Source organism: Rhinolophus sinicus, linkage group LG04, assembly GCF_036562045.2.
Source record: "Rhinolophus sinicus isolate RSC01 linkage group LG04, ASM3656204v1, whole genome shotgun sequence".
NCBI lineage: Eukaryota > Metazoa > Chordata > Mammalia > Chiroptera > Rhinolophidae > Rhinolophus > Rhinolophus sinicus.
Window position 1 is genome coordinate 60,814,218 of NC_133754.1, and position 27,916 is coordinate 60,842,133.

The following is a 27,916-nucleotide window of genomic DNA, read 5'->3' on the forward strand; positions in this document are numbered from 1 at the left end:
ATAGTGGCTTATAAAAAAGACATAGTTGTATTTAACATGCCAGGTCTGGGTAACTTTATTCAAGATTTTGACAAAAATTATCCACAAAGTAATATAAATTTAGACACTTTTAAAAGTCCAGATGTGAAATTTCAAGAATATTTTGGATTCAGTCTGGAGTCAATACTAACTCAAAAACTGAACCAAATCCACAAATCATATATACTTCATAAGTTCATAAGTTCATTATACTTGTATTTTCTGAAACAGGTTACCAATTTAGTTTTCCTTTCTTTGACACTGGTATTTGGAATCATTTTAATACAGTTTACAGCATTAAGTTCTATACCTTATTATAATTAAAAATATAAATTCAGAAGCAATAACCCTTCCTTACAGAAAAATTCCAATTAATAAATGTAGAAGGAATGAGAGAAATAGAAAATCACCATTAGAACTCCACAGTAGTAACTGACACAAGCAAGATCTACCAATGGATATGAAAATAAGTGGGCAACAGTTTAAGCAGAAACAGGACATTTGCATAGTCTCAAATTATCTCCAGCAAATATTTAGTCATCACAAAGGAAATATAGTAATTTTCAGTAGAGAATCCTAGCAGACACCACCTTAGGTAGTGAGTAAGGTTAACAACACCAGAAATACATTACAACATCAGGTGTCATAATATACTGTCACAGTTTGGAGGACACTACAGACACATGACAACTAAATGCAAGGTGGGATCCTGGATTGGATCCTGGAACAGTAAGTAAAAGGACATTAGTTAAAAGGCTAAGAAAATCTCTACTTTTTAAAAATCTCTACTTTAGTTAATAGTATTGTATCGAGGCTAATTTCTTAATTTGACAAATGTTCTATGGTTATGTAAGATGTTGACGGAAGGGGAAGTTGCATGAAAAATATACAGAAACTACTTTTTCACAACTCTTCAGGTGGTCTAAAATTATCTCAAAATTAAAAATAACTCTTAAAAAGCATATACACACACATATACATGTATGTTTATGGTGTGTGTGTGTGTGTGTGTGTGTGTGTGTGTGTGTGTGTGTTAAGACAATGAGAACTGGTATCCTGGGCACTCAGTAGTAGCGTTCCCTCCTGAATTAGTCATTTTCTCACTGGTTTATGTTAACTTTGCTTTAAGGGTCTCCCTTCCTCTTTAAATCTTAGTATTAAGTACAATTTTCTATTTTTCATAGTAAAGCCTTTTTTAACATTCCTATATTAGGCCAAAATTTAAAATCCTAGAATAAAATTATCACTATATTATCTCATAAACTCACTCATCCTAACCATAAGATGCAGCCAATTATTTTTATTCCATTTCTTCTCATCATAAAATATGTTTGTATTGTGTGTTTTTTTAATAAAGAGAGGAGAGGACTGATAGATTTATTATCACTAATAGGCCTGGCAGTCAAAAAAAAAAAAAGATATCACTTGGATATCTTATTAAGAAACAGATGTTTTTCAAATAACAGATACTGTATACTAGAACTCACTTCAGGTGTAAAAAGTAAGTTATTTACCTAAGTCTCTTCTATACAATAGCCCAGCTAAGATCCTTAAATTTGGCCCAATGACTGTTCTTAATGGTAATAAACATCTTTTTATAAAACAGGCAATACTTTCTATGCAATTTATTCTAGGGAAATAAACATCAAATCTACCTTTAAAACAAGAAAATAATTTCACACTCTAACTATGGCTGATTCATTCCCTGAGCATGAATTCTCTTTTACCCTCATTGTTTTGACTACAAACTGAGCTGAAGTCTGCTCATAGGGATCTTGTTGGTGAAACTAATATTTTAGATGGAGAACAGCATTTCCAAATAGTAGTGTTTATTACTTTTACAGTTATTATTTCTGTCCACTGTGGCATTTAATTTTTCATTTGTTATCTATCACAATGCTCCATATGGATGCATATAGTGAAAATATAGTTAAAGGGAAAAAAAAAGGTGTTGTTTTTTTTTAAGGAGGGCACAGCTCACAGTGGCCCATACAGGGATCGAACTGGCAACCTTGGTGCTACCAGCACCATGCTCTAACCAACTGAGCTATCTGGCCACCCCAAAGAAAAGAAATTTTAAAGTGGATCTTTATCTAAATACAATAAAATGGCAAAAAAGAAAAATGGCCACAAAGATTTTCATTCCTATGCCCATATCATTTCCAAATTGGCTTTCCACTATTAACATGAAAAACAGAAGTGGTAAAACTCTAAACTAATGACCTATACAAAAAAAGAGACAATTTACCTCAGGAATTCACTACACATTGCAATATATTCAAGTGGTGAAAAGATATAAAATCATTCAGAAATGCCATACTATCTGGCTGTCAATATAGTCTCTTGAATAATTATATTAAACATATTACTACAAAATGTACCAAGAAGTAGAGAATAATACTACATTTGTGAACTGCAAATAACAAAACAAAACAGGTCCAACAAGGCTAAAGTCCAAGCTGTAATTATACATGAAGGGTATGTTGAAAGCAGTCACAATGTACAAAAATGTGACAAGTAACCAGATGTTTTAGAAAACAGAGCCTGTTTGTTTCAGATTATATCCAGTCTCATCTGGTAGGTTTTTAATAAGCCTGTTACATAAAGTGTATTTCCCTCCTGCTGATAAGAAGCAGCTTGTTAAAGAATGAGTCTACTTGGCAATATTGATAATTCCACAGTTTCCTATTACATTCATTGGTCTGAAAACTGAAAACAACTCATAACAAAAATGTTTTTCCAAGACCTTTACCAGTTTTTCAAGTTTTGAATCACAGGAAAGTTGGAATGTATTGCTTCTTGTCATCAACAGGCATTTCAAAAAGAGGGTAATTAACCAAAATCAAGAATGCTTTGGTCAAGTTATTAGCAGGCTTCCCCTTTGTTCTAAATCCATTCACAATCCTTTTTTTTCCAATTTTTCCAGTATGGCTTGGATTTTACACACAGCCTCTTTTCTGGCCTGCCGGACAGAGTCCTGGCCTCCAGTTTCAACGGAATCCAGTTCCAAAAGTTCCTTGGTTAGCATCTCTTCCAGAAGCCAGTATGCTTTGTCTGTCTTTTTTCCTACAAACTCTTCTACTTCTTGCTCTAGATATTGGACCTTCTCCAGCACGTGAATGATTTTTTTAATACTTGGGGGAGTTCCTTCATCTGAAGATAAACACTCTTCAGGAAGATTATTACTTTGATCTTGATTGCAGGGATTTTCATTGGTGGCATTACCATACAGCTGCGGCTCAGCACTGTATTGGACTTGGGACTCCAGCATATCTGAATTGTCATTGTTCGTTGTTCCCGAGGACTCATACTGATGGACGCTGCAAGGAAAGTTGTGCCGGTTCATGCCTTGATCTGATTGGCTATAGGGATATGAGGAATCCTTGGAGTAGGAGAGCAAGGAGAGAAAAAAAAGCTGTTTTAATGGGAATCCATCAATATCAAATTTGTTAGCCCACTTCTTTCACCTGACAAGGAAGGTACATGAAAAGATTTCCCACCAATAAAACTGGACCTCTTACTTTAATGCTTTGAGAAAAACACAACCCTAAAAAGATAAAAGGGAATGCCTTGTCAAATAAAAGCAGAGAATTCCTGAGGGTAATGGCTGGAATCTACCCTGAGGCAGGTCATCATCATAAACACCTCATAATCTATCCTTACCACCTCACAATCCACCGAGTGACTTAATAAATAGGAATTAGATAGTTTTCTCCGGAGAGTTAAAACCTTCAGACAGATCTGGAAAAGTACCCCAGCCACAAGCAAATGATGTGCGAGTCTTTGGTTTAATTAAACCATACAATTTCACCGTGGTTTTGTCTTCCTTCTGTCTATAGACTGAGATAATAAAATACAACCATCTTTGATTTTAACATTCAGATAGTATTACGACAAACAGGAAATGAGCATTTATTTCTTTTAAAAAGAGGATGTGAACCTAAAACTGCTCTAAAAAATAGTCTTAAAAAAAACCCCACAAAAACTGGGCTAGGTAAAGCTACAGGTTGCACTCACCAACTTCTTGCAATTAGTCCCCATTTAATACAGAGTAATGCAGAAAAGTGTCATGTGGTGCTTTATTCATTACCCAAACATCAAAAGAACAATGTTTAGAAGGTCTCCTACCTTGGACTGCTGGGGTGGTGGTGAAGGAGGTGGCTGAGGAGAGCCACTGCCAGGCCATGGTGAAGTACTTTCACTCATGTAGAGATTCCCAGGTGGTGCTGAGGGCACAGCTGAAGGCCAGGGGTAACGGGCTCCCATTCCATAAGCACCAGGAGAAGCCCAGGAGTCCTCTTGTGGTCGTACAGATGGTCCTGGCTGTGGAACACTACGATTGCCATTCCCATAAGGATAATGGGGCAGGGTCGTTCCGGGGTTCTAGATTGAGAGGAAGGAAATACGGTGGTCATTGCTGAAAAACAAACCCTTGAAGAAGTAATGAAAATATTCTAGTAAAAACAGATTCTGAGATGCTTCCTCTCTGCTAACATAGTATACTTTAGCTACTATTGAGAGAAACTGTAGCATCTCTGATCAGTTACAGTAATTTCTCCAACCATAAAAAAGCTTGGTCCCAAAGATTATCAGGGGGCAGATTTGGTGACAATTAAACTCAGAAAGAATAGGACCTAAAATTCAATGGCTGAAGCACAGCATAAGTCTGCTCCACAGATACTATAAATAAGTGGACCCGTATGCTATAAGGAAGCACAAATAAAGACGTATTAGAAATCCTCTTAAAGTGAACAGAGAAATAAACATGGCATCATTAATAGAATATTGAAAAATATAAATCCAACCAAAAAATGCTCACCTGTGAAGCAGGATACCCTGGCACCTGCCCCCTAAGAGAAGGTGTTTCAGTCTGGCAGTCGGGCTGGGGATACATCCAACGAGAGACTGGTGTTGGGCTGTTGCCAGGTGAACGGTAAGTGCTTGGAACCTCTGTGGGGTAACTGGTCTGAGTATATCCAGGTGTGTAATAAGCCCCAGAATATGAGGCAGTATTTGCCCCAGGGCCAGGGGGGTATGGCGAGCCATATGCTCCATTTGTATAAGAATTCAAACTCTGTAGAAAAGCAAAGTTGAGAGAAAACAAGATGAGTAGAAGAGTTGAAATGTCCTGACTTAATGCCCAACTTTGAAAACTTTGGGAAAAATCAGTAATTAATGACAATATGAACTACTTAGCAATTTTTGAAGCCTTCTTTCTCTATTATAATCACATACTATATATTAAACTCGGATTATCACTGTAGAGTCTGTGTCATAACCTCTCTGAGCTTTAGTTTCTCCATGAGGAAAATGGAGATCATAAGTTTATCTTGCAGGGTTATTGTGAAAATTAAATGAGACGACATACATAAAATGCTCAGCATGTAGTGTCCAGCACGTAGTACAGTCAATAAATGGTAATTATTTATAATATTGTTTGTATAGTTATGTCAAGGTCAAGAAATGAACCCAGAACACCAAAGCTTATGTTCTTTGTATTATCCCTCTCTGCTTCCCAAATAAATAACAGCAGGCAACACAAATTCCTCATACATTGCTTACTGTAGTTTTAAATCACCTATCCAGACTATTACTGACACCAACAATCCTCAGTTTAGTAATCCAAACAAAATTCAATCTAAACTCTAAATTTAAATGATTACCTTAATGTTTTCTATTAATTTCCACTTTACCTTTTAAAATGGTTAACACATAGAATCAAGTTTTCCGGTAGTCATCTTTCTCTCTAAGACTACATAACGTTTCCCACTTTAGATAGAAGAATAAGAATCCTGGGATGTTATCTAGACTTCTTGTGATCATTTTGCAATGTATACAAATATCAAATCATTATTATGTTGTACACCTCTAACTAATGTTTTAGTTATACCTCAATAAAAAAAAATCCTGGGGCAGACGGATGGCTCAGTTGGTTAGAGCACGAGCTCTCAACAACAAGGTTGCGGGTTCAATTCCTGCATGGGATAGTGGGCTGTGCCCCCTGCAACTAAGATTGAAAACGGCGACTGGACTTGGAGCTGAGCTGCGCCCTCTACAACTAGATTGAAGGGCAACGAGTTGGAGCTGATGGGCCCTGGAGAGACACACTGTTCCCCAATGTTCCCCAATAAAATTTATTTAAAATTTTTTTTAAAAATCCTGACATCTTGTACAGCTGTTAATGGATGAAGAAAATGAAATTCAAATTTGATTCCTATCTAACATATCAAAAAGTGGGATAGATCGAAGTGGGAGGTCATAAAACCATGGAAAATAATTTAAATTCTTAGTCATAGTTTTATGCCAGAGGATAAAAGACAGTCTATTATCACCACATAGCCTGGGAGAGGTGCAACTGAAGATCCAGCAAGGCATCCCCAGAGCAGGACAATGAACCACCCCTTTGTTAAAGCCACTAGGAGGCCGTCAGGGTCTTCCACTGATGGGTTGCTGTGACTAAACAAAGAAATCCCTTAATACGACATACAGTTGGAGAATTGATCAAACATCATGTGACTTTCTTTACTGTTATTCAACTTCTAGAAATCCTTACTAAGAAAATGATTCAACTAGAGAAAAAGTGATAGGCATTAATTTGTTCATCATAGCATTATTTATAATCATATAAAATTGTCAACAACCTAAATGTCCTATAATAATGGAATGATTAAGTAGATTATGGACTATTCATTGAGGAAATTTTATTCTGCCTTAAAAATTCACTGTTAGACTGACCAGACATTTGATGATGTTAAGAATTACTTTTAGTTTTAATAATGGCATTATGACAATGTTTTCAAAACTTCCTTATATCATAAAGTACACATTTATTTATAAATGAAATAATGTGATGTCTGCAATTTGCTTCAAAATACTCCAAGTATAAAGATGAAACAAAATGGTCATGTACTGATGCTCACTGAAGCTGAGAGATGAGTACATGGGAGATTAACATGGAAAGTACAGAAGATACATGAAGTCATATAAAAAAGTGTATGTACAATAAGTTTAAAGCTGTGTAAACATGCTAGGAAAAAGGCTGATGACAAATCTACTAAAATATGGATATATTAGTGTGGGAGATGAAAATAACTTTCCTCCACCCTTTTTAAGTTCTTCTGGCCAGACTAATAAATTAACATGAGACAGATTAACAGGAGAAAATGATCGAATTTATTACGTATGTACATTCAGGAGTTCTGTAAGAACATGAGATCCAAGGTCACATTGAACAATTGAGATTTCGATGCCATTCTGGACTGAGGAGAGGGGGGCAGGGGTCTAGTATTTCAAAGGGAGAGCAGGCAATTCACAGGTAGATGAGAAAAAGCAAATACGGTAAATAAATGATTGCTGGGCTACCCAGAAACAATAGGACACAGAGGGGAATCTGACAGACTTGGATCCATCCTGTCTGCCACACTTAATTCATGTATGTTAATGTAAATATGCTAAAGTGAGTAGCTAAAGTGAATAGCTCCCATCCTTTAAACAGGTTTTTCTACTGGAATTCCTTCAGCCAGGTAAAGGGGGAGGGTTTTTTCTGAGTCTTTTGTTTCCTAACCCTAACCAACTTAAAATAATCCATGTCTCAAAAGGCATATTATGGGGTGGCAAACTCTGCCCCCCCCCATTAGGATGGCAGAATTAAGAGTGTTTTTCCCCTTTTCTTTATTTCCCAAATTTGTAATAATAAATTTTTCATTTCTATGGTAAAAAAAAATTTTATGCTATTAAAAATATCATGAAATCCCAAATGTGCCTAGAATCCAGTGGGCTGCTAGAACCATAATTACTTCATCAGTATTCAAGTAGACTACTTAATGAAGGGAAACTTCTGTGATTTGAAATTTGTCAGCTGATATGACAAGAGATGAAATCTGAAACTGAAGAATAATTAAATAAAATTCTTGACAGTCACTGACTTTCTGTAAAAGTCTCATTCTGGGTTCCAGAAGAAATCAAGAGACTGGAGCTCTGAAAACTCAGAGAAATTCCAACTGTTGCTCTTGTTCTTGATTTGCAAGATCAATATAAATGTAGATATGTAGCATTCAAAGTTAAAATAACGTCACACCATATGGCGTCTCATTACAAGCTCAAGATTATCTAGTATGAAATACTTCTTACAAAAGGTGGTTTCACAGTTGATGGACTGTTCTGTCAATGTAGAATCCAAAGAAAAGAAAAGTGGTCAGGTCCTTCACCCAGAAACCGATACACTGTTTAATGAATTCCCTTGCCATTTACTAAGAATACCAAATAGCAAACAGACATAAGCCTGCAAAAAAAAATTTTTTTTCCCTCTAGCAACACTACAACTCCTCTTGTTGTGTTTACACTGAAAAACACTGAAGGCTTTACCACAAAATACTCCAAGATTTCACAATTGTCAACATCAACTTGAATTTCTACTAATACTCATTTTTGGAATTGCCAAATCTATTATTATCCATCCACCAGTTGCTTCCTCATGCATTATCTCCACTTACAGAACTATTCCAATTTTTGTCTCACAGGAACTCCTGACAACAGTACTTAATAAGCTGTATTTTACAACCCAGTCCCCCTTTAAAATAAATGATTATAGTTGTACAACCTTGTGAATGTACTAAAAACAACTGAATTGTACACATTACAGGGTGAAGTTTATGATACGTGGCCAAATCACAAGCATGCAGCGCGAAGTAATGACTAAGCAACGTCTGCTTCTCAATTTCAGCCACAGGAATGAGGATGACACAATTACCATGTTTCCCTGAAAATAAGACCTGGCCGGACCGTCAGCTCTAATGCGTCTTTTGGAGCAAAAATTAAATAAGACCCAATATTATTTCACTATAAGACTGGGTCTTATATAATATAATACATTTAATAAAGATGTACATAACCAAGCCCAACAATTCCATACCCTAGGGAAATTCTTATATGTTATACAACAAAAAAATAAAAAACAATGCTGAATAAAAAAGGCAAGCTGCAGGAAAATGCTAATATGAAACCATTCATATCAAGTTTAAAAACATGTTCAATAATACTATATAAATGCATATACAAGTAGTGAAAGCATAAAAACATATATAAGATAATAAATATAACAAGAAAATGGAAAGAAGTATTACATGGGGCTTCAATTGTATTTGGTTTACTTCGTTTTAAAAATCTGAAACAAATGTGGCAAACTTAAAAACTAATAAAACTAGGTGCTAGATAGAAAGATGTATATATTTTCTGTACTTTTTCATTATGCTTGAAATATTTAAAATTAAATATTTGTCAAAATGAGTCAAATTTTCTTACACCAAAAGCAAAAATAAACAACTGGGGTAACATCAAACTAAAAAGCTTCTACACAGCAACAGAAACCATCAACAAAATGAAAAGGCAACCTAGTGCATGGGAGACAATTTTCGCAAATCGAATTTCTGATAAGGGGTTAATATCCCAAATATATAAAAAATTCATACAACTCAACAGCAAAACAAACAAACAAAAACAATCAGATCAAAAAACGGGCAGAAGATCTGAATAAACATTTTTCCAAAGAAGATATATAGATGGCCAGCAGGTACATGAAACGATGCTTAACATCACTAATCATCAGGGAAATGTAAATCAAAACCACAATGAAATATCACCCCACACCAATTAGAATGGCTGTTATCAAAAAAGACCAGAAATAACAACTGTTGGCAAGGATGTGGAGAAAAGGGAACCCCTGTACACTGCTGGTGGGAATGTACATTGCTGCAGCCACTATGGAAAACAGTACTGAGGTTTCTCAAAAAATTAAAAATAGAACTACCTTATGATCCAGCAATGCTACTTCTGGGAATATATCCAAAGGAAATGAAAACATTAACTCAAAAAGATATCTGCACCTCCATGTTCACTGAAACATTATTACAATAGCCAAGACAGAGAAACAACCTAAGTGTCCATCAATGGATCTACAAAGAAAATGTGGTATCTATATATACAATGGAATATTATTCAGCCATAAAAATAGAAGAAAATCTTGCCATTTGAAACAACATGGATGGACCTTGAGGGCATTATGCTAAGTGAAGTAAGTCAGACAGAAAAAGACAAATATAATACCGTTTTTCTGCAAAAATAAGACCTAGCCGGACCATCAGCTCTAATGCATCTTTGAGAGCAAAAGTTAATATAAGACTCGGTCTTCTTTTACTACAATGTAAGACCGGGGGTCTTATATAACATAAGACCGGGGGTCTTATATTAATTTTTCTCCAAAGGATGCATTAGAGCTGATGGTCCGGCTAGGTCTTATTTTCGGGGAAACAGGGTACTATATGATCTCATTTATATGTGGAATCTAAACAAAAACAACAACAAAAAAACAACCCAACTTACAGATACAGAGAACAGATTGGTGCGGGGCAGGAAGGGGGTTGAGGGAGAAGTGGGGCACAGCAGGAATAGATGGTGGTCGAAAGGTACAAACTTCCAGTTATAAACTAAATAAGTCCGGGGGATATAATGTACAGCCTGGTGACTATGGAAAACAACACTTTATTGTATACTTAAAAGTTGCTAAGAAAGTAAATTTTAAAAGGTTTCATCACAAGAAAAAAGTTTGTAACTACGTGTTATGATGGATGTCAACTACTGCTTATGGTGATCATTCGCAATACATACAAATATCGAATTATTATATTGTACACCTGAAACCAATATAATGTCAATTATATTTTTAAAAAATCAAATTTTAAAAAACAAGTACATTTTATATTTGTTGTTTCCAGATCCTGAGAAATAAGCTGTTATGCCTCAAACTACCTTTGCTATAGGTATAATACTTGCCTAGATACTTCCTATCTCTGAGCTAAAAACACTAAGATGATTTAAAGATAGAGTTCATTAAATAACAAAAACCCGCACATCATTACTATGAAATCTCCGTAGGTTCTGAAAATAAATCAATTCATTAAGAAAAAAATTCAGGGGCTGGCCCGGTGGCTCAGGCGGTTGGAGCTCTGTGCTCCTAATGCCGAAGGCTGCCAGTTCGATTCACACATGGGCCAGTGGGCTCTCAACCACAAGGTTGCTGGTTCGACTCCTGCAAGGGATGGTGGGCAGCACCCGCTGCAACTAACAACGGCAACTGGACCTGGAGCTGAGCTGCGCCCTCTATAATAAGATTGAAAGGACAACAACTTGACTTGGAAAAAGTCCTGGAAGTACACACTGTTCCCCAATAAAGTCCTGCTCCCTTTCCCAATAAAATCTTTAAAAAAAAAGAAAAAAATTCAGAAAGTCTGTCAATTTTAGACGATACCTGTCCTTGCATTTCCGGTCTTATAGAATATGTACTCGGGTAAGGAGCCCTAGGCCGGGCAGGAGAATTCCAGTAGTTAGAATTGTAGCTAGGATATGGTGGCTGCTCCTGAAAAAGAAAAAGGAAAATAAAAATAAATTCACTTTTACTAATATTCTTACATCATTCTGAAAAGTTAGTAGAAGCAGGTGTAAGTTTCAAAAAAGAAAAAAAGCAATAGAACCCCACTATAAAAGCACTCATTATTAAATTGATGCAGCTATATGGGAAATCACATGCCCTGAAACAAAGTAATTATTGACTGTCTAGTAAAAGCCTGTTCTCATGCTGTTGTGCCAATGTTACCAGGTCAAATAATATATAAAGAAACTCTACTACATCAAGATGATTAGCGAAACCAGAGACACTAGATTCCTTTCTCCCTCTCCAATCACTAATCCCATCACTACTAATTTAATTAGTACAGCACAATTATAGTTCTTCGCTATTGTTAACAAAAGTAGTACTTACTTGTTTCAACAACTTTGGAACTTGAAAATGTTACTACTTTACTTCAAATTTACTTCACTAAACTTTTATTTCAAATACATACATCTTCAATACTGAACTTCTTTGCCTGGCCCCACACTACTTTTTCATATTCCTCTTCTCTCTGCTATAGCTAAAATTTCTGCTGGCAGCCTACAACTAACTTCCTATCAGGAATTGATATAGTATAGCTTGGTAATTTTCACCAAGGAAATGACATTAATCTCTACAGCTTTTCACTCCAACTCAAAAGTTAATGCAATTATTTGCAATAAGCCAATAAATTCTGGTAACAGACTAGATCAACTTTTCAGAGTCTGGTTTAATATATATATTTGTTATCATATAAGCTGAGTTATTCTGCTTTGAACTTTGTAGCTTAAGTACAGTTTTAAGCTTAAAACAGGATCTTTGAATTTTTTCCCAAAACTTCGAATATGGTTTCACAAAGAAATTCACTGGCAGTTGTAATCACTGAGAGATTAATTATCACCATCTCAGCTTGACTGCACTACTTATCAGTTTCATAATACTGTTTGCAAAGCATGTAATTATTCCATATGATATTATACAAGTTGGAAAAGTAACAACTCTTTTACATAACATAGAAAGTAAAGAATAGTAAGATTTATAAAAAAAGGTCACATGCAAACTTCAGATCTTATCTACCAAATTTCTCAATCAGGCAATTTGATTAATTCCCTCCCTCCTTTCTCCTGGTTAAGGGGTAGCATTTGACTAATTAATTGATTTCTCTCTACCAAGAATTTGAATCTTGAGCAGAGATGAAAAGACAAGAGTTGAAGCTGACTTCCCCCCAGCGTGTTGAACTAATCCCTTAATTCCCAGAACTATCCTGGTTTCGGTTCTTTCCTACTGATTCTCTGAGGTACCCCACATTTTTACTACCTTTCCACCTTCTCATCCCTCATCCCACCCATGTCTTCCCTTGCTTATTCAGCTTCTCAACATCTAAATCCCTTGCCACTCTTTCCCTCAAATATACTCATCCTACAAAAAACTAACCCAGTTTAAACCTAAAAATTCAGACTCCATATCTGTACTTCATCTATTAGGTTGGTGCAAAAATAATTGTGGTTTTTACAATTATTTTTAACCTTTTAAACCTCAATTACTTTTGCACCAACCTAATAAATATTTGATGGAGAAAAACACAACAAGCTCTCTGGTTTCACTATAAATTCATGACCACAAATCTGAAATAGACACTCTGCACTGCCTGGCAACTATACTATACTGTACTACCCTTCCTGTCCCCTCAAGTCTCCAATATCCTCTCATCCCACCCCTGATTTTTCAACTGACTTTATCTCATATTCCACTTTAAAAAAAAGTAGCAGCAGTAGCAGCAGACAGAAACTCCTTCATCTTCCTACTGACTAAATCTGTCAATGTACCACATCTGTCACTGTCTTCCCAGAAAGCATCAGTGAAGTGTCTTTGGCCTTACTAAAGGCCAGTCCTTCCACAGAGCTCTGGACCACATAACCTCTTACCTCCTAAGACTTTACTCCTGCAGTTACCTCTACTCTTTCACGAATCATCTATTTCTCCGCAGATCTATTAGAATACAAACCAGCCCTCAAGACTAACCTAAACAAATATTGTAACATGTTTTTAAACTACCATAAAACTAACCATGTGGCAAGTGATTGGTGTATAAACAAGATTAACACTAACCTAATAATTGCTGAAGATCGGTGATGAACATCTGGGAGTTTTATTATACTAGTTTTTTAAATCTATTTGAAAGTTTCTATAACAAAAAGTTAAAAAATAAAACTGTGGAGCAAAGATTGAAAGTAGACCACTTAAATATACTGTTTTGTGCATTTGACTTTAGAACAACTGTAAATATTTTACATGATTACAAAAGATAATGGAGGGAGGCCAGTTAGCTCAGTTGGTTAGAGCACGGTGCTCTTAACAAGGTTGCCGGTTCGATCCCCACATGGGCCACTGTGAGCTGCACCTTCCACAACTAGATTGAAACAACTACTTGACTTGGAGCTGATGGGTCCTGGAAAAACACAATTTAAAAAAAAAATAAAAGGTGCTCGCTTCGGCAGCACATACACTAAAAAAAAAAAAAAGATAATTAAATATTTTTAAATCGCGAAAAGAAAAAAACACACTAAGTAATGAATTGAAAGAACAATCTCACAAAGAGAAACTATTTCAAATGAAAAGATGAAGCACAGTGATTTGACTGAGATATACATACTTATAGAGTACCAAAAACAACAATAAAAAAAGTGTATTTTTAAAATAATTACCAACATCATTGGTATTGTTATTTTGATATCATTGTGTGGGTATTGTAGTTGCAAATGAACGATTATGCTGGTGTGGTTGGAAATCAGTATTTTCACAGTAGGAGGTAAGAGATGTAAGAATAAAAAAATTTTCTATTTTAAATCCTTACTTTGAATTGGAAATATCACCATGAATTCAAACTGTACTTTATCTTTTAAAAAATACTAAGAAATTGATAACCACACACACACAAAAATAATTAATCCAAGTAACTCTTGAGCAGTTTTCTAAATGGATATCCTTAGTGGTATATATTCTAAAGGCAAAAGAAATACGAAGAAATATTAAACTTTACAGGGAATGTTATTAGTAATATTAGTGTTTTAGTTTTTTAAACCATTTTGTGTATATTGTAGAATAGAGGGAATAAATAGAGCAATTTATTGGGAACCAGTATTTTCACATGGGGAAGAGAAGATATTATACTGAATGGAAAAAGATGAGGAAGAACCACATATGGTGGATTTGAACAGGAGGTACAAGTATAAACTCACATATTTAAAAAATGCAATTTAACCTTTTATGCAAAACAAATATGAGTAAAAGTGTCAGTGTGCTAACTCCAAAGGATTTAGGAGTCAATACAAATCCTAGCAACCTTTTTGCACTCCTGCCCTCCACCAGGAGACCAGCAAATCCCATATAGGAGCTGTGATTTTAGCTTGAGTCAGGACGAGAATATACATGGGCAAACCTGACCGCAACCCGAAACCTGGAGTAGAGCCACTGTAATGGATTCAGAACATGAGCTAGAAATAAATGTTTATTGTTGTAAGCCACAACTCTTAGAGTTGTTTTTTTACTATAGGAAAAGTCAACAAATACAATAATATCAGGTTGGTGACATAACCACACATGGAAAAAAAACTATTTCAAAACTACTTAAATAATATGACTTGTAAATAACATTATTTTGTCTGTACATCTTCAGTGAAAGATATTTGTTTTCTAAGGACAAGCTGAACTGCAAAGAAACCCAAACTGCATCCATTAGTTAACTGTTAGTCATTGTATTGGATTGGCATTATTATTTTTATTAACAGCTTTAGTGAGATAGAGTTCACTACCATACAACTGGCCTATTTAAATTGTATAATTCATGATTTTTAGTATCATCACAGATATGTGTAATCATTACCACAATTTTAGAACATTTTTAAAACCTCAAAAGGAAATACTGTACCCTTTACTTTCGCTATATCCTCTTATCTCCCCATTCCCCCGGAGCTACACCACTGCTTACCTAGTTTCTCTCTCTAGATTGGCCTATTCTGGATATTTCACATAAATGGAATCAGAAAGCATGTGATATCTTGTGACTAGTTTCTTTCACTTAGCATAATGTTCTTGAGGTTCAACTATGTTGTAGTATGTATCAGTACTTCATTCCTTTTTGTGGCCAAATAATATTCCATTGTATATAAATACCACGTTTTGCTTATCCATTCATCAGTTGATGGGCATTTGGATTGTTGCCACTTTTTGGCTATTTTGAATAATACTGCTACCAACATTCATTAATAATTTTTTATGTGGACATATGTTTTCAGTTCTCTTGGGGTATATACCTAGAAGCGGAATTGCTGGGTCATATGGTGACTCTGTTTAACAATTTGAGGAATTGGAAAACTTTTCCAAAGCAGCTGCACCATTTTACATTCCCATCAGCAACATCTCAGGGTTCTAATTTGTCCACATCCTCACCAATACTCGTTTTTTCTGTGGTTTTGTTTGTTTTTGTAACAATCCTGTTGGGTATGAACTGGCATCTCCTTGTGGTTTGATTTGCAGCTCCCTCATGACCATTTCACGTGCTCCTTGGCCATTTGTATACTTTCTTTAGAGAATTGTCTGGTCTGATATTTTACCCATTTTTAAATTGGGTTAGTTCTATTTTTTATTGTTCAGCTTTAAGACTTCTTGATATATTCTAGACACCAGTGCTTTTTCAAATATATGATTTGCAAACATGTTTTTCCTTTTCACTTTCTTCAGTGTCGTTTGAACTACAAAAATTCTTAATTTAGAAGAATTCCAATTTATCTATTTTTTTTTCTTTTGTTGGTTGTGCTTTTGGTTCTTATTTAAGAAACTATTGTCAAATCCAAAGTAATGAAAATTTACCACTCTGTTTCTTCTAAGGGTTTTATAGTTTTAGGTCTTACATGTAGGTCTATGATCCATTTTTAGTTCACTTTTACATATGGTGTGAGAGTGTCCAACTTTATTCTTTGTATGTGGCTATCCACTTGTCATGGCACTATGTGTTGTGCCATAGACTATGCTTTCCCTCCCCTGAGTGGTCTTGACATCCTTGTCAAAAATCAACTGACTGTAGATAGTCACCTGGATTTATTTCTGGACTCTCAGTTCTATTTCACACAGACATATAGGTTATATATGCCTCTTTATTTCTTTTCCTTGCCCAGTTGCCCTGGCTAGAACCTCCGGCACATGTTGAAAGGAAGTGGCAAGAGCAGATGTACTTGTCTTGTTCCTGATCTTGTAGGAAAGCATCCAGTATTTCATTATAAAGTATAAGGCAGGCTGTGGGTGTTTTACAGAAACCCTTTATCAGGTGAAAAAATTTCCGTGTATTTCTGAAGCATTTTTATCAAGAGTGAGCGCTGGGTTTTGTCAAATGTGCTTTATCTATATGTATTGAGATAATCATAAGGGTTTGTTTTTCATTCAATTGACATGGTGAGTTACACTGATTTTCAGATGTTAAATAAACCTTGCATTCCTAGGATAAATCCCACTTGGTCATGGCATATAATTCTTTTTATATGTTACTATATTCAGTTTGCTGGGGGTTTTTTGAGGATTTTTGCATTCATATTCGTAAGAGATATTGGCTTGTACTTTTTTGTGATATCTTTGTCTGGTTTTGGTAGCAGGGTAATAATGGCTTCATAGAAGGAGTTTAGAGGCATTCTCTCCTATTTTTTAGGAAAGTTTATAAAGAATTGGTATCAGTTCTTTAAATGTTTGGTAGAATTCACTAGTGTACCTGGGCTTGGGCTTTCTTTGTGGGTACTTTTTTTTTTTTATTACCAATTCAATCTCCTTACTTGTTATAGGTCTATTAAGATTTTCTATTTCTTCTTTTTATTCCCCCCCCTTTTTTTAAATGTGTTGGGGTGACAATTGTCAGTAAAATTACATAGATTTCAGGTGTACAATTCTGTATTACATCATCTATAAATCCCATTGTGTGTTCACCACCCAGAGTCAGTTCTCCTTCCATCACCATATATTTGATCTTCTATTTCTTCTCGAGTTAGTTTTGGTAGTTTGTATCTTACTAAGAATTTCTCCATTTCCTCTAAGTTACCTAATTTATTGACATACAATTTTTCATAGTATTCCATTATAATCCTTTCTATTTCTGAGATAAGTGGCAATGTCCCCTCTTTCATTTCTGACTCTAGTTATTTAAGTCTTCTCTCTTTTTTTCTGAGTCAATCTATTTTGTTGATCTTTTCAAAGAACCAGCCTTTAGTTGCATTGATTTCCTCTATTGTTTTTCTATCCTCTATTAATTTTCACTCTTATTTTTATTATGACCTACCTTCTGCTTGCTTTAGGTTTAATTTATTCTTTTTCCAGTGTCTTGAGATGGAAGGTTATTAATTTGAGATCATTCTTTCTTTCTTTTTTAGGGGAACAGGACTTTATTGTGTACACTTCCAGGACTTTTTTCCAAGTCAAGTTGTTGTCCTTTCAATCTTAGTTGCAGGGGGCGCAGCCCACCATCCCTTGCAGAAGTCGAACCAGCAACCTTGTGGTTGAGAGCCCATGGCCCATGAGCCACCGGGGCGGCCTGAGATCATTCTTTCTTACTGCAGGCATTTACAGCTATAAATTTCCCTCTTAACTGCATCTCTTAAGTTTTGGTATGTTGTGTCTTCACTTTCATTCTTCTCAAAGTATTTTTTATTTTCCTTTTGCATTCTTCTTCAACCAGTTAGTTATTTAGGAGTGTTTAATTGCCACACATTTGCGAGATTCCCAGTTTTTCCTGCTATTAATTTCTAATTACATTACATTATGGCTGGAGAACATACTTTGTATTATTTCTACCCTTTCATATTTATTAAGATTTGTTTTATGGCTAGCATATGGTTTATGCCAAAGAATGCTTCATGTGCACTTGAAAAGAATGTATATTATGTTGTTGGGTAGAGTGTTCTAAAGATGTCTATTAGGTCTAGTTGGTTTACAGTTGTTCAAATCTTCTATTTCTTTGTTGATCTTATGTCTAGTTGTTTATCCATTAATGAAAGTGAGGCACTGAATTCTCTATTATTATTGAACTGTTTATTTCTCACTTTATTTCTGTAAGTTTTTCCTTCATATATTTTGGTATTTTGTTATTAGTTGCATACATATTTATAATTGTTATATCTCCTGATGAACTGACCTTTTTATCAGGTCTTCTAGTTACTGTTTGCGTATTTCTTTTTCCATCCTTTTACTTTCAAGCCATTTTTGTATCTTTAAATCTGAAGTGTGTCTTCTGTAGACAGCTGAGAAGGAAAAACCTGCCACTCCTATGTTTCTCCTTTATCCTCACACATACTACCACACTAACACTTCTGATGCCAGATGTGCGCAGTTTTTTTTCCTATACCAAGCAGTTCTGCAACATCAGCTGGGTATCCTACAATTTAACTCAATTCTGACAATATTTACCTGCAGATAGCATCAGATTCTACAAGTTAGTGGCTCAGTCCCATGAGACAGCCCCCCACTTCAGATGCCAATCACAAGTAGTATGTCCCCAGGTTATCCACAACTTCTGTGCGACTTGGCTACAAATTGGAGCTTCCCATGAACTCCTCCCCCTTGAATTTGATGATTGGCTAGTACAGCTCACAAAACTCAGGAAATACTTACATTTGCCAGTTTATTAAAGGATATGACAAACAATATAGATGAACAGCCAGATGAAGAGATGCATACAGCAAAGTCTGGGAGCATCCCAAGCAGAAGAACTTCTGTTTCTGTGGAGCTGAGGTCTGTCATCCTCCCAGCATGTGGATGTGTTGCCAACCTGGAAGTTCTCTGAACCCCATACTAGTGGGATTTTGATGTGGGCTTTCTCACATAGGCATAATCGATTATTAACTTTACCTCCAGCCTGTCCCGTCTAGAGAATGAGTGGGGATGAAAATTCCAAGCTTCTAATCATGCCTTGGTCTTTGTAGTGATCAGCCGCCATCCAGAAGAACATCCAGAGTCATGTTATTAGAACAAAGACACTCCTATCACTCAGGAAATTCCAAGGGATTTAGGAGTCCTTAGACAGGAACAGGGGTCACTGACCAAATATTAGAACAAAATAATCCTAGTGCTCTTATCACTTAGGAGTACAAAGGTTTCAGCAGCTCTATGCCAGGAACCTGGAGTCAAGACCAGTGTGTGTGTGTGTGTGTGTGTGTGTGTGTGTATTCTATTATCTTACAATAGCATATAGTTGGATCTTCTCTTTTTTTTATTATGATAATCTCTGTCTTTGACTGGGCTGTTCAATCCAGTCACATTTAATGTTATTATTGATAAAGTTGGATTTATATCTGCCATTTTACTTTTTTTGTTTTCTGTATTTCATGTCTGTTTTTTGTTCCTCTATTCTTATTTTACTGCTTTCTTTTGCATTAAGTGAATATTTTCTAATGTAGCATTTTAATTTCTGTAATGAATTTGTATGTGTGTGTGTCTTTCCTTTGACCACACCTAGCTGTTAAAGGTCCAAATTTCCAGCTGACTTCCCTACTGTTTTCCACAAGAGCCTGGGACATAACTTGCTCTACAAACTGATCCCACCAAATTTGGGCTTCCTGGAAGAGACACTTCCCAAAGTCAGTGCTTGAGATTTGTTCTGACCCTAAAGGGCTCCTCCCAGCTATCTTTTTCCCTGGTTCTCTGCGGCAAACTAGCTGGCCTACAGTTTAGTATGTTTCTCCAAAGAATCTACCAATTTCCTCCCAATTGCCTGGCACAGAAACCTCCACCAGTTTTTGAGAGCACCCTCAGGCTTCAGCTCCCCCACACCTGCTGCGAATAAAGCTAGTTCCTCCGGGAAAAGATCAGGAGCCACCTGGGTCACAGCCTGCTTCTGCCTCCAGATAAAGTATCTGAGCCACACTCTGCAGCTGGGCTGGGGACAATGGTGTGATTCTCTGAGAAACACCCCTACTTTAAGAGCTGAGCACCTGGAAAGAAAGGCAGTAGCCTCGGCCTCCTCAGCTCGCCTTACAATCCCGGGTGAGGGTCAGGAGACCCCCGTATTCCAGCAGCGCCCTGCCTAAGGTAAAGCCTCCATCCCACAAGCACAGCTGGGGCAGAGGAAGGGAACCACCACAACCTGGCCACACTTCCCCGATCTCAACCTCAGCAACAGTAGCTGGAAGCAAGATGAGAAATGTTGGTGTCCGCCCCTTCCAGGACGATAACCCGCTGACTGGGATGTGGGAGCAGAAGCCGTTTCCTCGCTGCACCCATCTGGAATGAAGTTTGTCCCACTGAACTGGGAGGGGGAGGCATGGAGCAGGTCTTGGTTCAAATAGTACAGATTCTCACTGTTGTGACTGAGTTTGAGTAAATTTTCTAAAATAAATGTTTCTTCACTTGCTCTCTCTTCTAGGACCATTTCCACAGACTTAATTGGTTGTTTTTTAAAAATAGTTTTCACCTGTTTCACTGGAGACTGGTTCCACAGAGCTCCTCACACTGTCATGCCCGAACTGGAACCTGGCATTATTTTTATCTTATTTTACATATTATTGTAGGGTTATTATTGCAAGTATTTGTAATTATCTTAACATTGTTAGGAACCAAAATTTTCTATATAATTGAAAACGTAATAAATACAAAGAAGTAAAATAACCTATAATGTTAAATTTAAATTAATGTAAATACGAACTCATTTATTTTCCGTTTAAAAGTATTTATTTTATAACTCTGTTCAATGAAAAGGTCTAGAAGCAATGACAACACAATAGCAATCAGTACACCTAGGACCCAAACGTGACTTCCACACTAGTTATTAAGCTATTATCCCTCAGCTCAAATACAGAATTCTATGATTAGTTTCTGTGATGCAGGATTCAGAGACTGCAAATATTTCTCCTTTGCCACTTGCTTACTATTTGGTTCTGCCAATAGGGAGGCACTAGGTTAGAGGGGAGAATGGATTTGCTCCTTCCTGTTTACTTGCTTGCTTGCAGTTTCTGTCAGCATCAGACCAGCCATGCCCTTTAACCTGGAGATGGCAGTCAGTTAGAAGCAGTCTCCAGATTCCTCTGGTTTCCCTAGAACCCGTTTAGAGGTACCAACCTCAGCTAAACAGTGCCGCCTCCTGGGTTCCAGCTCTCCCAGGCCATTCTTCCAAGTTTCCAGGTTGTTATAACCCAACCTCTTCTCTTTATTCCCCAGTCCTAGGAGTTGTAGCTATTTCCTGCAGGTGCTATCCTCTGTGTTACTTCCATTTTCTCTTTTTGCCTTTTCAGATCTCCAATACACATTTAACTAATTTCCTAAACGAAATTCTCTCTTTAAAAACAACCAACCAACCAACCAAACAAACTAGTGTAGCTTGTGTTTTCCTGTTTGGATCCTGACATATTCAGCTTCTAAATATAATTCCTAGCTAAAATTATACACACACACACACACACACACACACACACACACATAAATCAGGACTCCTTAAAGGAATGGCTGATTATGTGTCTGGGACAGAATATACACAAAATGAGCCTGGCACATCTTGTACCAGAAATCAAGGAAGCTGTCACACATCAATGGGTCATGTCAAAAGGACTTAGAAGCCAATGAGGAGCTCCCACTGGCATACTATGGGATAATTTAAGCAATAAAAAGAATGATTGCAAGTGATCAAAACATATTCAAAATACTGAATGTGTTATACATGTTATACAAATAAGCTTATAATGATACTTTTAAAAAAATGAGAAACACAGTTCCTTTTCTGTAATTTTAACAGGTTTAGAGATGAATGAAAATTAAATCTTCCATCTTATGTAGGAGTATTTAAAAAAAAGAAAAAGGTAGATCAATATCTATACCTTGATGGTGGTAATGGTTACATGACTGCATGCATTTGTCAAAACTCACATAATTGTACCTTTAAAAAGGTAAAACTTACAGCCTATAAATATTCCTTACTTTTTTTAATGAAAAAAAGAATGTCCTCAATGGTAAAAATTATTAACTATTTAAGTCTTACTAAAAAAGACTGTCTTTGCTTCTTCAGACAAAATGGAACAAATCTAAAACTATCCCCAGTATCAGTGAAAGTCCGTAGCCCCTGGCCCTCCGAACATGACACTAATTCTATGAAATAGCATTTGGTTTCACAGGAAGCTGGCTGAGGCTGACCTCTGTTCATAAAAAAAGTTGCCAATTTCATCATGTGCCTAACTCTTTCCAAACTTTTTGTTTTCTGAAAGGAGACAAAGGTGATAAAAGATGATGTAAATTAGAGATGATAAAAGGTTTTCACAAGTGATAATAATGTGACTTAAAGTTTTGTGGCAAAAGAAATTTGATTAAAATTATACAAGAAGACAATACATTTATTTCCTTTCTTCTCTTTTGAGAAGAAATACCTAAATCTCAGATGAAGGCTGGAGTCAACTCCTTTCATATTTATCTTAGAAGTAGAACTAACTAGTTTTGTAAAAAGTGGACATACGGTTAAATTTACAAAGTGACTTATCAATATGCTTCCAAAACACAACCCCAGCCCAAACAAATCTGACAGTAGAGGAATCTGAGTACTCCTGCTACTACCTAAGTTCCATTTACAAATTTGTTTATATTTTCACAAGAATTAGACAAAAATTATTAGAAAAGTACATTATAAATGATTTTTATAGCCGCATATTCCAAAAATCACTAAAAAGCACTTTATGCTCCTGTATTGACCATCATCACAAAGTTTTTATTTTCAATCTCATTTAAATGTCTTCCGTGCTTCTCTACAATTTCCCCCTTCCCCCAGCACCTGATTCAAACATTTACCATATCAAGTTCCCAGGTTATCCCATCCCACTTCCTTTACTGTCAGATGATCTAGCCTCCTACTTCACCAAGAAAAGACACCATGAGCTATAAACTCCTCGATGTCCCTCTCCTCCAGCTCCAGACTTATTGTATCCCCCGTTAGCTTGGGAAGAGGTTTCTCAACTCTTCCTCACTTCTTAATCCCAGTCTTCCCATGCCACACTCCATCCTTTTGTTCGCATTTTCTTTTTCTCAATCTACTAAATTACTCTCCTCTGCTTCAACAAACATACTGAAGCCACCTAATCCTAAAAATTCTGGTTCCCAGGCAAGTGACTACTTTCTCATTTACTAACAAACTTTTGGAAGTACAGTCTACACTGTCTTCTCATCCAAACCTCCCATTCATTACTTTAATACTATTTAAAACTCCCACCATGAAAATCAACAATATCTTTTTAACTGCCAAATCAACAGCTTCTTTTCAATTCTCATACCACTTACCTGCAAAATAATTGTGTTCTTGCTTGGTTTGCATCGCATAACTTTCCTGATTTTCCTACTATCATTCTGAGTATTACCTCTCAGTCTTCTTTTGGATCCTCTTTCGCTGTCACCTATTCTAGACTCTCAAAGATCTCCCCTGGCAACATTACCCAGTTGGGTAATTCAGTTATGCTTTTATTTGATGACTCTCAACTCATCATCTCCAGCCCCCACCTTCCTCCAGAGCCCTCCACATCTATTTTGTTCCCATAGACAACAACTGAATGCCACGACGACTCAAAAATTAGACATTAAAAAAAAACAAAAAAATCACAAATTTCTCTTTAATCATTCACATATATTGCATGCAGAGCTTGGCACATGACTAACTACCGAGACTAACTGGCTTCCAGCAGAAATGAAATAAAGGCAGTACTTAAACCCTTGCCAAGTCTTGGTATTTTATATTTTTTAAGTTCCTCTATTAACCAATCACTAGTTCTTTCGGTACAAAACTAAACCATGAAAACTTGTTCCTCTTCCTTTTTAATCCTGTGAAATACTAAATCCTCAGAATCACCTTCAGTTTCTCCTTCACTTCCAATTGATATATAATTTTGAAAATGTCTTTCAAATCTATGAAAGTTGTTTTGAAATGCATCCAAAAAATAAGAGATGTGATAAAGCAAATTTAATAAATGCTAATTAAAGAATCTAGATGGTGGATATACGGCTATTCACTGTACAATTCTTTCAACTTTTCTGTATGTTTGAAAATGTTTACAATAAAATGTTGAAAGAAATCTGTCTACATTCATACAATGTTCAAACACATGCCCTTTTTATCTCTCTTCTGAACTACTCTGGGAACTAGCTGAGCTCTGTCTCCCCATTCCTTGCCATTGCAAACCTCCTCCAAGATGGCTCCCAATGACCCCTGCCTCCTGGTACTCATAACCCTTGTGAACTTTGTACTCGCCGCTCCCATTGTACCAGTGTTGGTCTCTATGACCAATATGATGGTGTACCACTTCCGAGGTTAGGTTACAATCCAATGGGCGCCTCCGCTTCCATCTCAGATATCTCTCTCGCTCTCTTTCTCCTCTCATTCTGGGAGAACATGTAAGTCATCTACAGATCTTGGTGAAATGCACATTCTGATTTGGTAAGTCTGGGGCAGGGCCTGAGATACAGCATTTCCAACAAGCTCCTAAGTAATGCAGATGCTGCTAGTTCAGGGATCAAACTACAATGCTGCCAAGTACAGCTAACCAAGTAAGAAAAGAAAGAAAACAGGGAAAGGTCGATTTCTGGTTTTTTCTCCTGCCATATTTAAATGTATAGAGTCAAGTCTTTGTAGTGGTTCACTGCAACATCATCTCAATATATTCAATTCTATAGAGCCGTGCTTCTCAAACATGAACATGCATACAAATCACCTGGGGCTTTTATTAAAATGCAGCAGTAAGTCTGGAGCAGGAGATTCTGCATTTCTAACAACCTCCAAGCAACACTGAAGCTTCTGGTCAAAGGACTACACTTCTTGAGTAGTACAGTTTTAAAAGGCTCCTATGCCTTTTGTTTGTTTGTTTGACATATTTGATTATATAAAAAATGTAAAACTTATATATCAAAACCACACTAAAGTTAAAAAACATATTTGGAAAAGAAACATGTGCAACATGCAAATCTTTTGTATTAATTTTCTATTGCTGCATAAATTATAATCCTATACTTTTCAAGTTTCAGAAACATCAATCTGGAAGATAAACTCTTGAAATAGTTTACAAACATCCAGTACACATCCCAGCTTTATTTCCAACTACTGCTGCACCGTCACCCAGCCTATGTACACGCTATGCTCCAACCATACCTTACATCTACACAATACTAACATCTTAACTTCTCTAACCTCACCCCGAAAACACACTTTTGTTTTGATAATACTGCAAGCCCAAGTAGAAGTCATCAGTGGTCCTCTCCTCTCCCTTGGTCTTCGGTCTAATTTGCCTACTTATAGGCTGAACAGTTCATCACTCTACTCTACCATGGGATTCAAATCCCACAGGCTAATTATTCTAGATTTAGACAGAAAATATGGACCGCTCTTCATAATTAACCTCTCACTACTACATGCTTTTTTTCTCATACAACTTTTTAAAGATGAAACTAACATACCATAAAAACCTACCCTTTTAAGTGTACAAATCAATGGTAAAGCATCTTCAAAGTTGTATCATCATCATCATTATCTAATTTCAGAATATTTTCATCATCCCAAAAAGAAACCCCTTACTTTTTATCTATCACTCCCAATGTCCCCAGTCTCCAAGCCCCTGGCAAGCACTAATGTTTGACTCCACAGATTTGTTTATTCTGGGCATTTTATATGAATGAAATCATACAATATGTGGCCTGACTGGCTTTGTTCACGTAGCATGATGTTTTCAAGGTTCGTCCATGTTGTAGAATGTATGTACAGTACTTCATTCCTTTCTATGGCTACATAATTTCATTGAACGAATATTCCATATTTTACCTATTCATCAGTTGATGGACATTTGGGTTATTTCCACTTTTTGGCTATTATGAATAACGTTGCTGTGAATATGCGTATACAAGTTTTTAGTACACATATGTTTCCAATTCTCTTGCATATACAGAGGGTGCCAAAAAAATGTATACACATTTTAAAAGGAAAAAACTGTATTAATTATAATACTCAACATATACCGATAACAAAAGATGAAACAAGTCACGTTTGATTTCTGCAATTACAAGAGGTGTTCAAAGTGGTTACCATCAGCGTCCAGACACTTCTGATTACCACGAACTACTATCTTAAACATATCTTAAATGTGTATACATCTTTTTTGGGCACACACCCCCCCCCCCGGCCCCCGTATATCCATGAGCAGACTTGCTGAGTAATATTCTAACTCTGTGCTTAATATTTTGAGGAACTGCCAAACTATTTTACAAAGCACTGAACCATTTTACATTCCCACCAGCAATGTATGGGAATTTCACTACTACATTTTCAAACAATGAGGGTGTTATAATTTCTGAAAGAGAGATGTGACCCCCCCACCACCACACACACACTGTGTAATAATTCTCTACGAAAAATACTACATTAACAAAACAGAAGTACTGTACGTTTCTGACAAGAATGTAAGAAACGTTATAGGTCCAACTATATTGAGCATGTTGAGTTTACCTCTCAGAGCCAACAGTTCTTTAATAGGGTCGCTGTAATGACATTTATGTTGCAGTCGCCGTGAAGATTAAATAAAACAATCCATGTAAAAATACTTCCCAACACTGATTATTCGTTGAGTCAATCCCAGGCAAAGCATTAGGGACAAAGGGCTAAATGCCCACATTCCCCCCCACCTCCTTCCTAAATTCTTTCCCCGCGGAAGAGGTTGCTGAATGACGGCGGGGGCTGCAGCCACCTCCCTTCTTGGGGGGAGCGCAGGCCTGAGGAGCCACGCAGGATAAATTGCTAGAGCTCAAAAAGCAGAGCCGGGTCACTTCAGCCCAACATCGTTCCCAGGCGAGATTCCGCATCCTCTACCTAGCGTAGCAAGTCAGAGCAGGATATTTTTTCCTTTTTTAATGGTAATAGACATTTATTATGGTCGAAGCAGAAAAGGAAGGGCAAAGAGAACACAAGCATATCTCCCCACCCACGATCCCAGTCTTATTTCTACAAACCCCCCAATAAGGAAAACAAATATGAAACCCGATCCAATACGAACTCAGGGGGTATACTAATCCCAATGGCCCTCACACCCAAAGAACCCCCTACCAGAACCTCCTAGGACAGATGGCGCAAAGCTTACCTGGTGGTTTCCTCCAGGTCGACCCGGCTCCGTCCAGGGACCTCCTGAGGGATAGTAGCCATCGCCTCCTCCGCCTTCTCCTGGCCAAGTGGTCTCAGCAGGGCCGCCCCCGCGCACCCGCCAGGAAATGGGAGGCTGAGGAGGTTCAGAGCGAGGAGGATATAAGGGTGGAGGTGGATGCACGGGCATATCTCCACCCCCAGGCCCATAGTAGCGGCCATAAGACGGACCGTCACTGGGGCCGTAGCCCGAGCGCCTTAAGGCCGACATGGGCACCGCTGCCCCGAAGCGCTTCCCGCCCCCCACGGCCGGCTCATTGCGCAGGCCCCTGCCAGCGACAGGGAATGGACAACAATGAAGG

At 36.9% G+C, this 27,916-nt stretch overlaps 1 protein-coding gene across 1 annotated transcript; it reads right to left on the reverse strand.

Moving 5' to 3' along the window:
- Nucleotides 1-39: 39 nt before the first annotated feature.
- Nucleotides 40-27,880, reverse strand: BAG4 (BAG cochaperone 4). Its single transcript, XM_019748111.2, has 5 exons — nt 27,556-27,880; nt 11,321-11,428; nt 4,838-5,092; nt 4,147-4,401; nt 40-3,400 (listed from the first exon to the last, which is right to left on the reverse strand). The coding sequence occupies exons 1-5, from the start codon at nt 27,823-27,825 to the stop codon at nt 2,915-2,917; spliced, it is 1,374 nt and encodes a 457-aa protein (XP_019603670.1). The 5' UTR covers nt 27,826-27,880; the 3' UTR covers nt 40-2,914.
- Nucleotides 27,881-27,916: the final 36 nt, after the last annotated feature.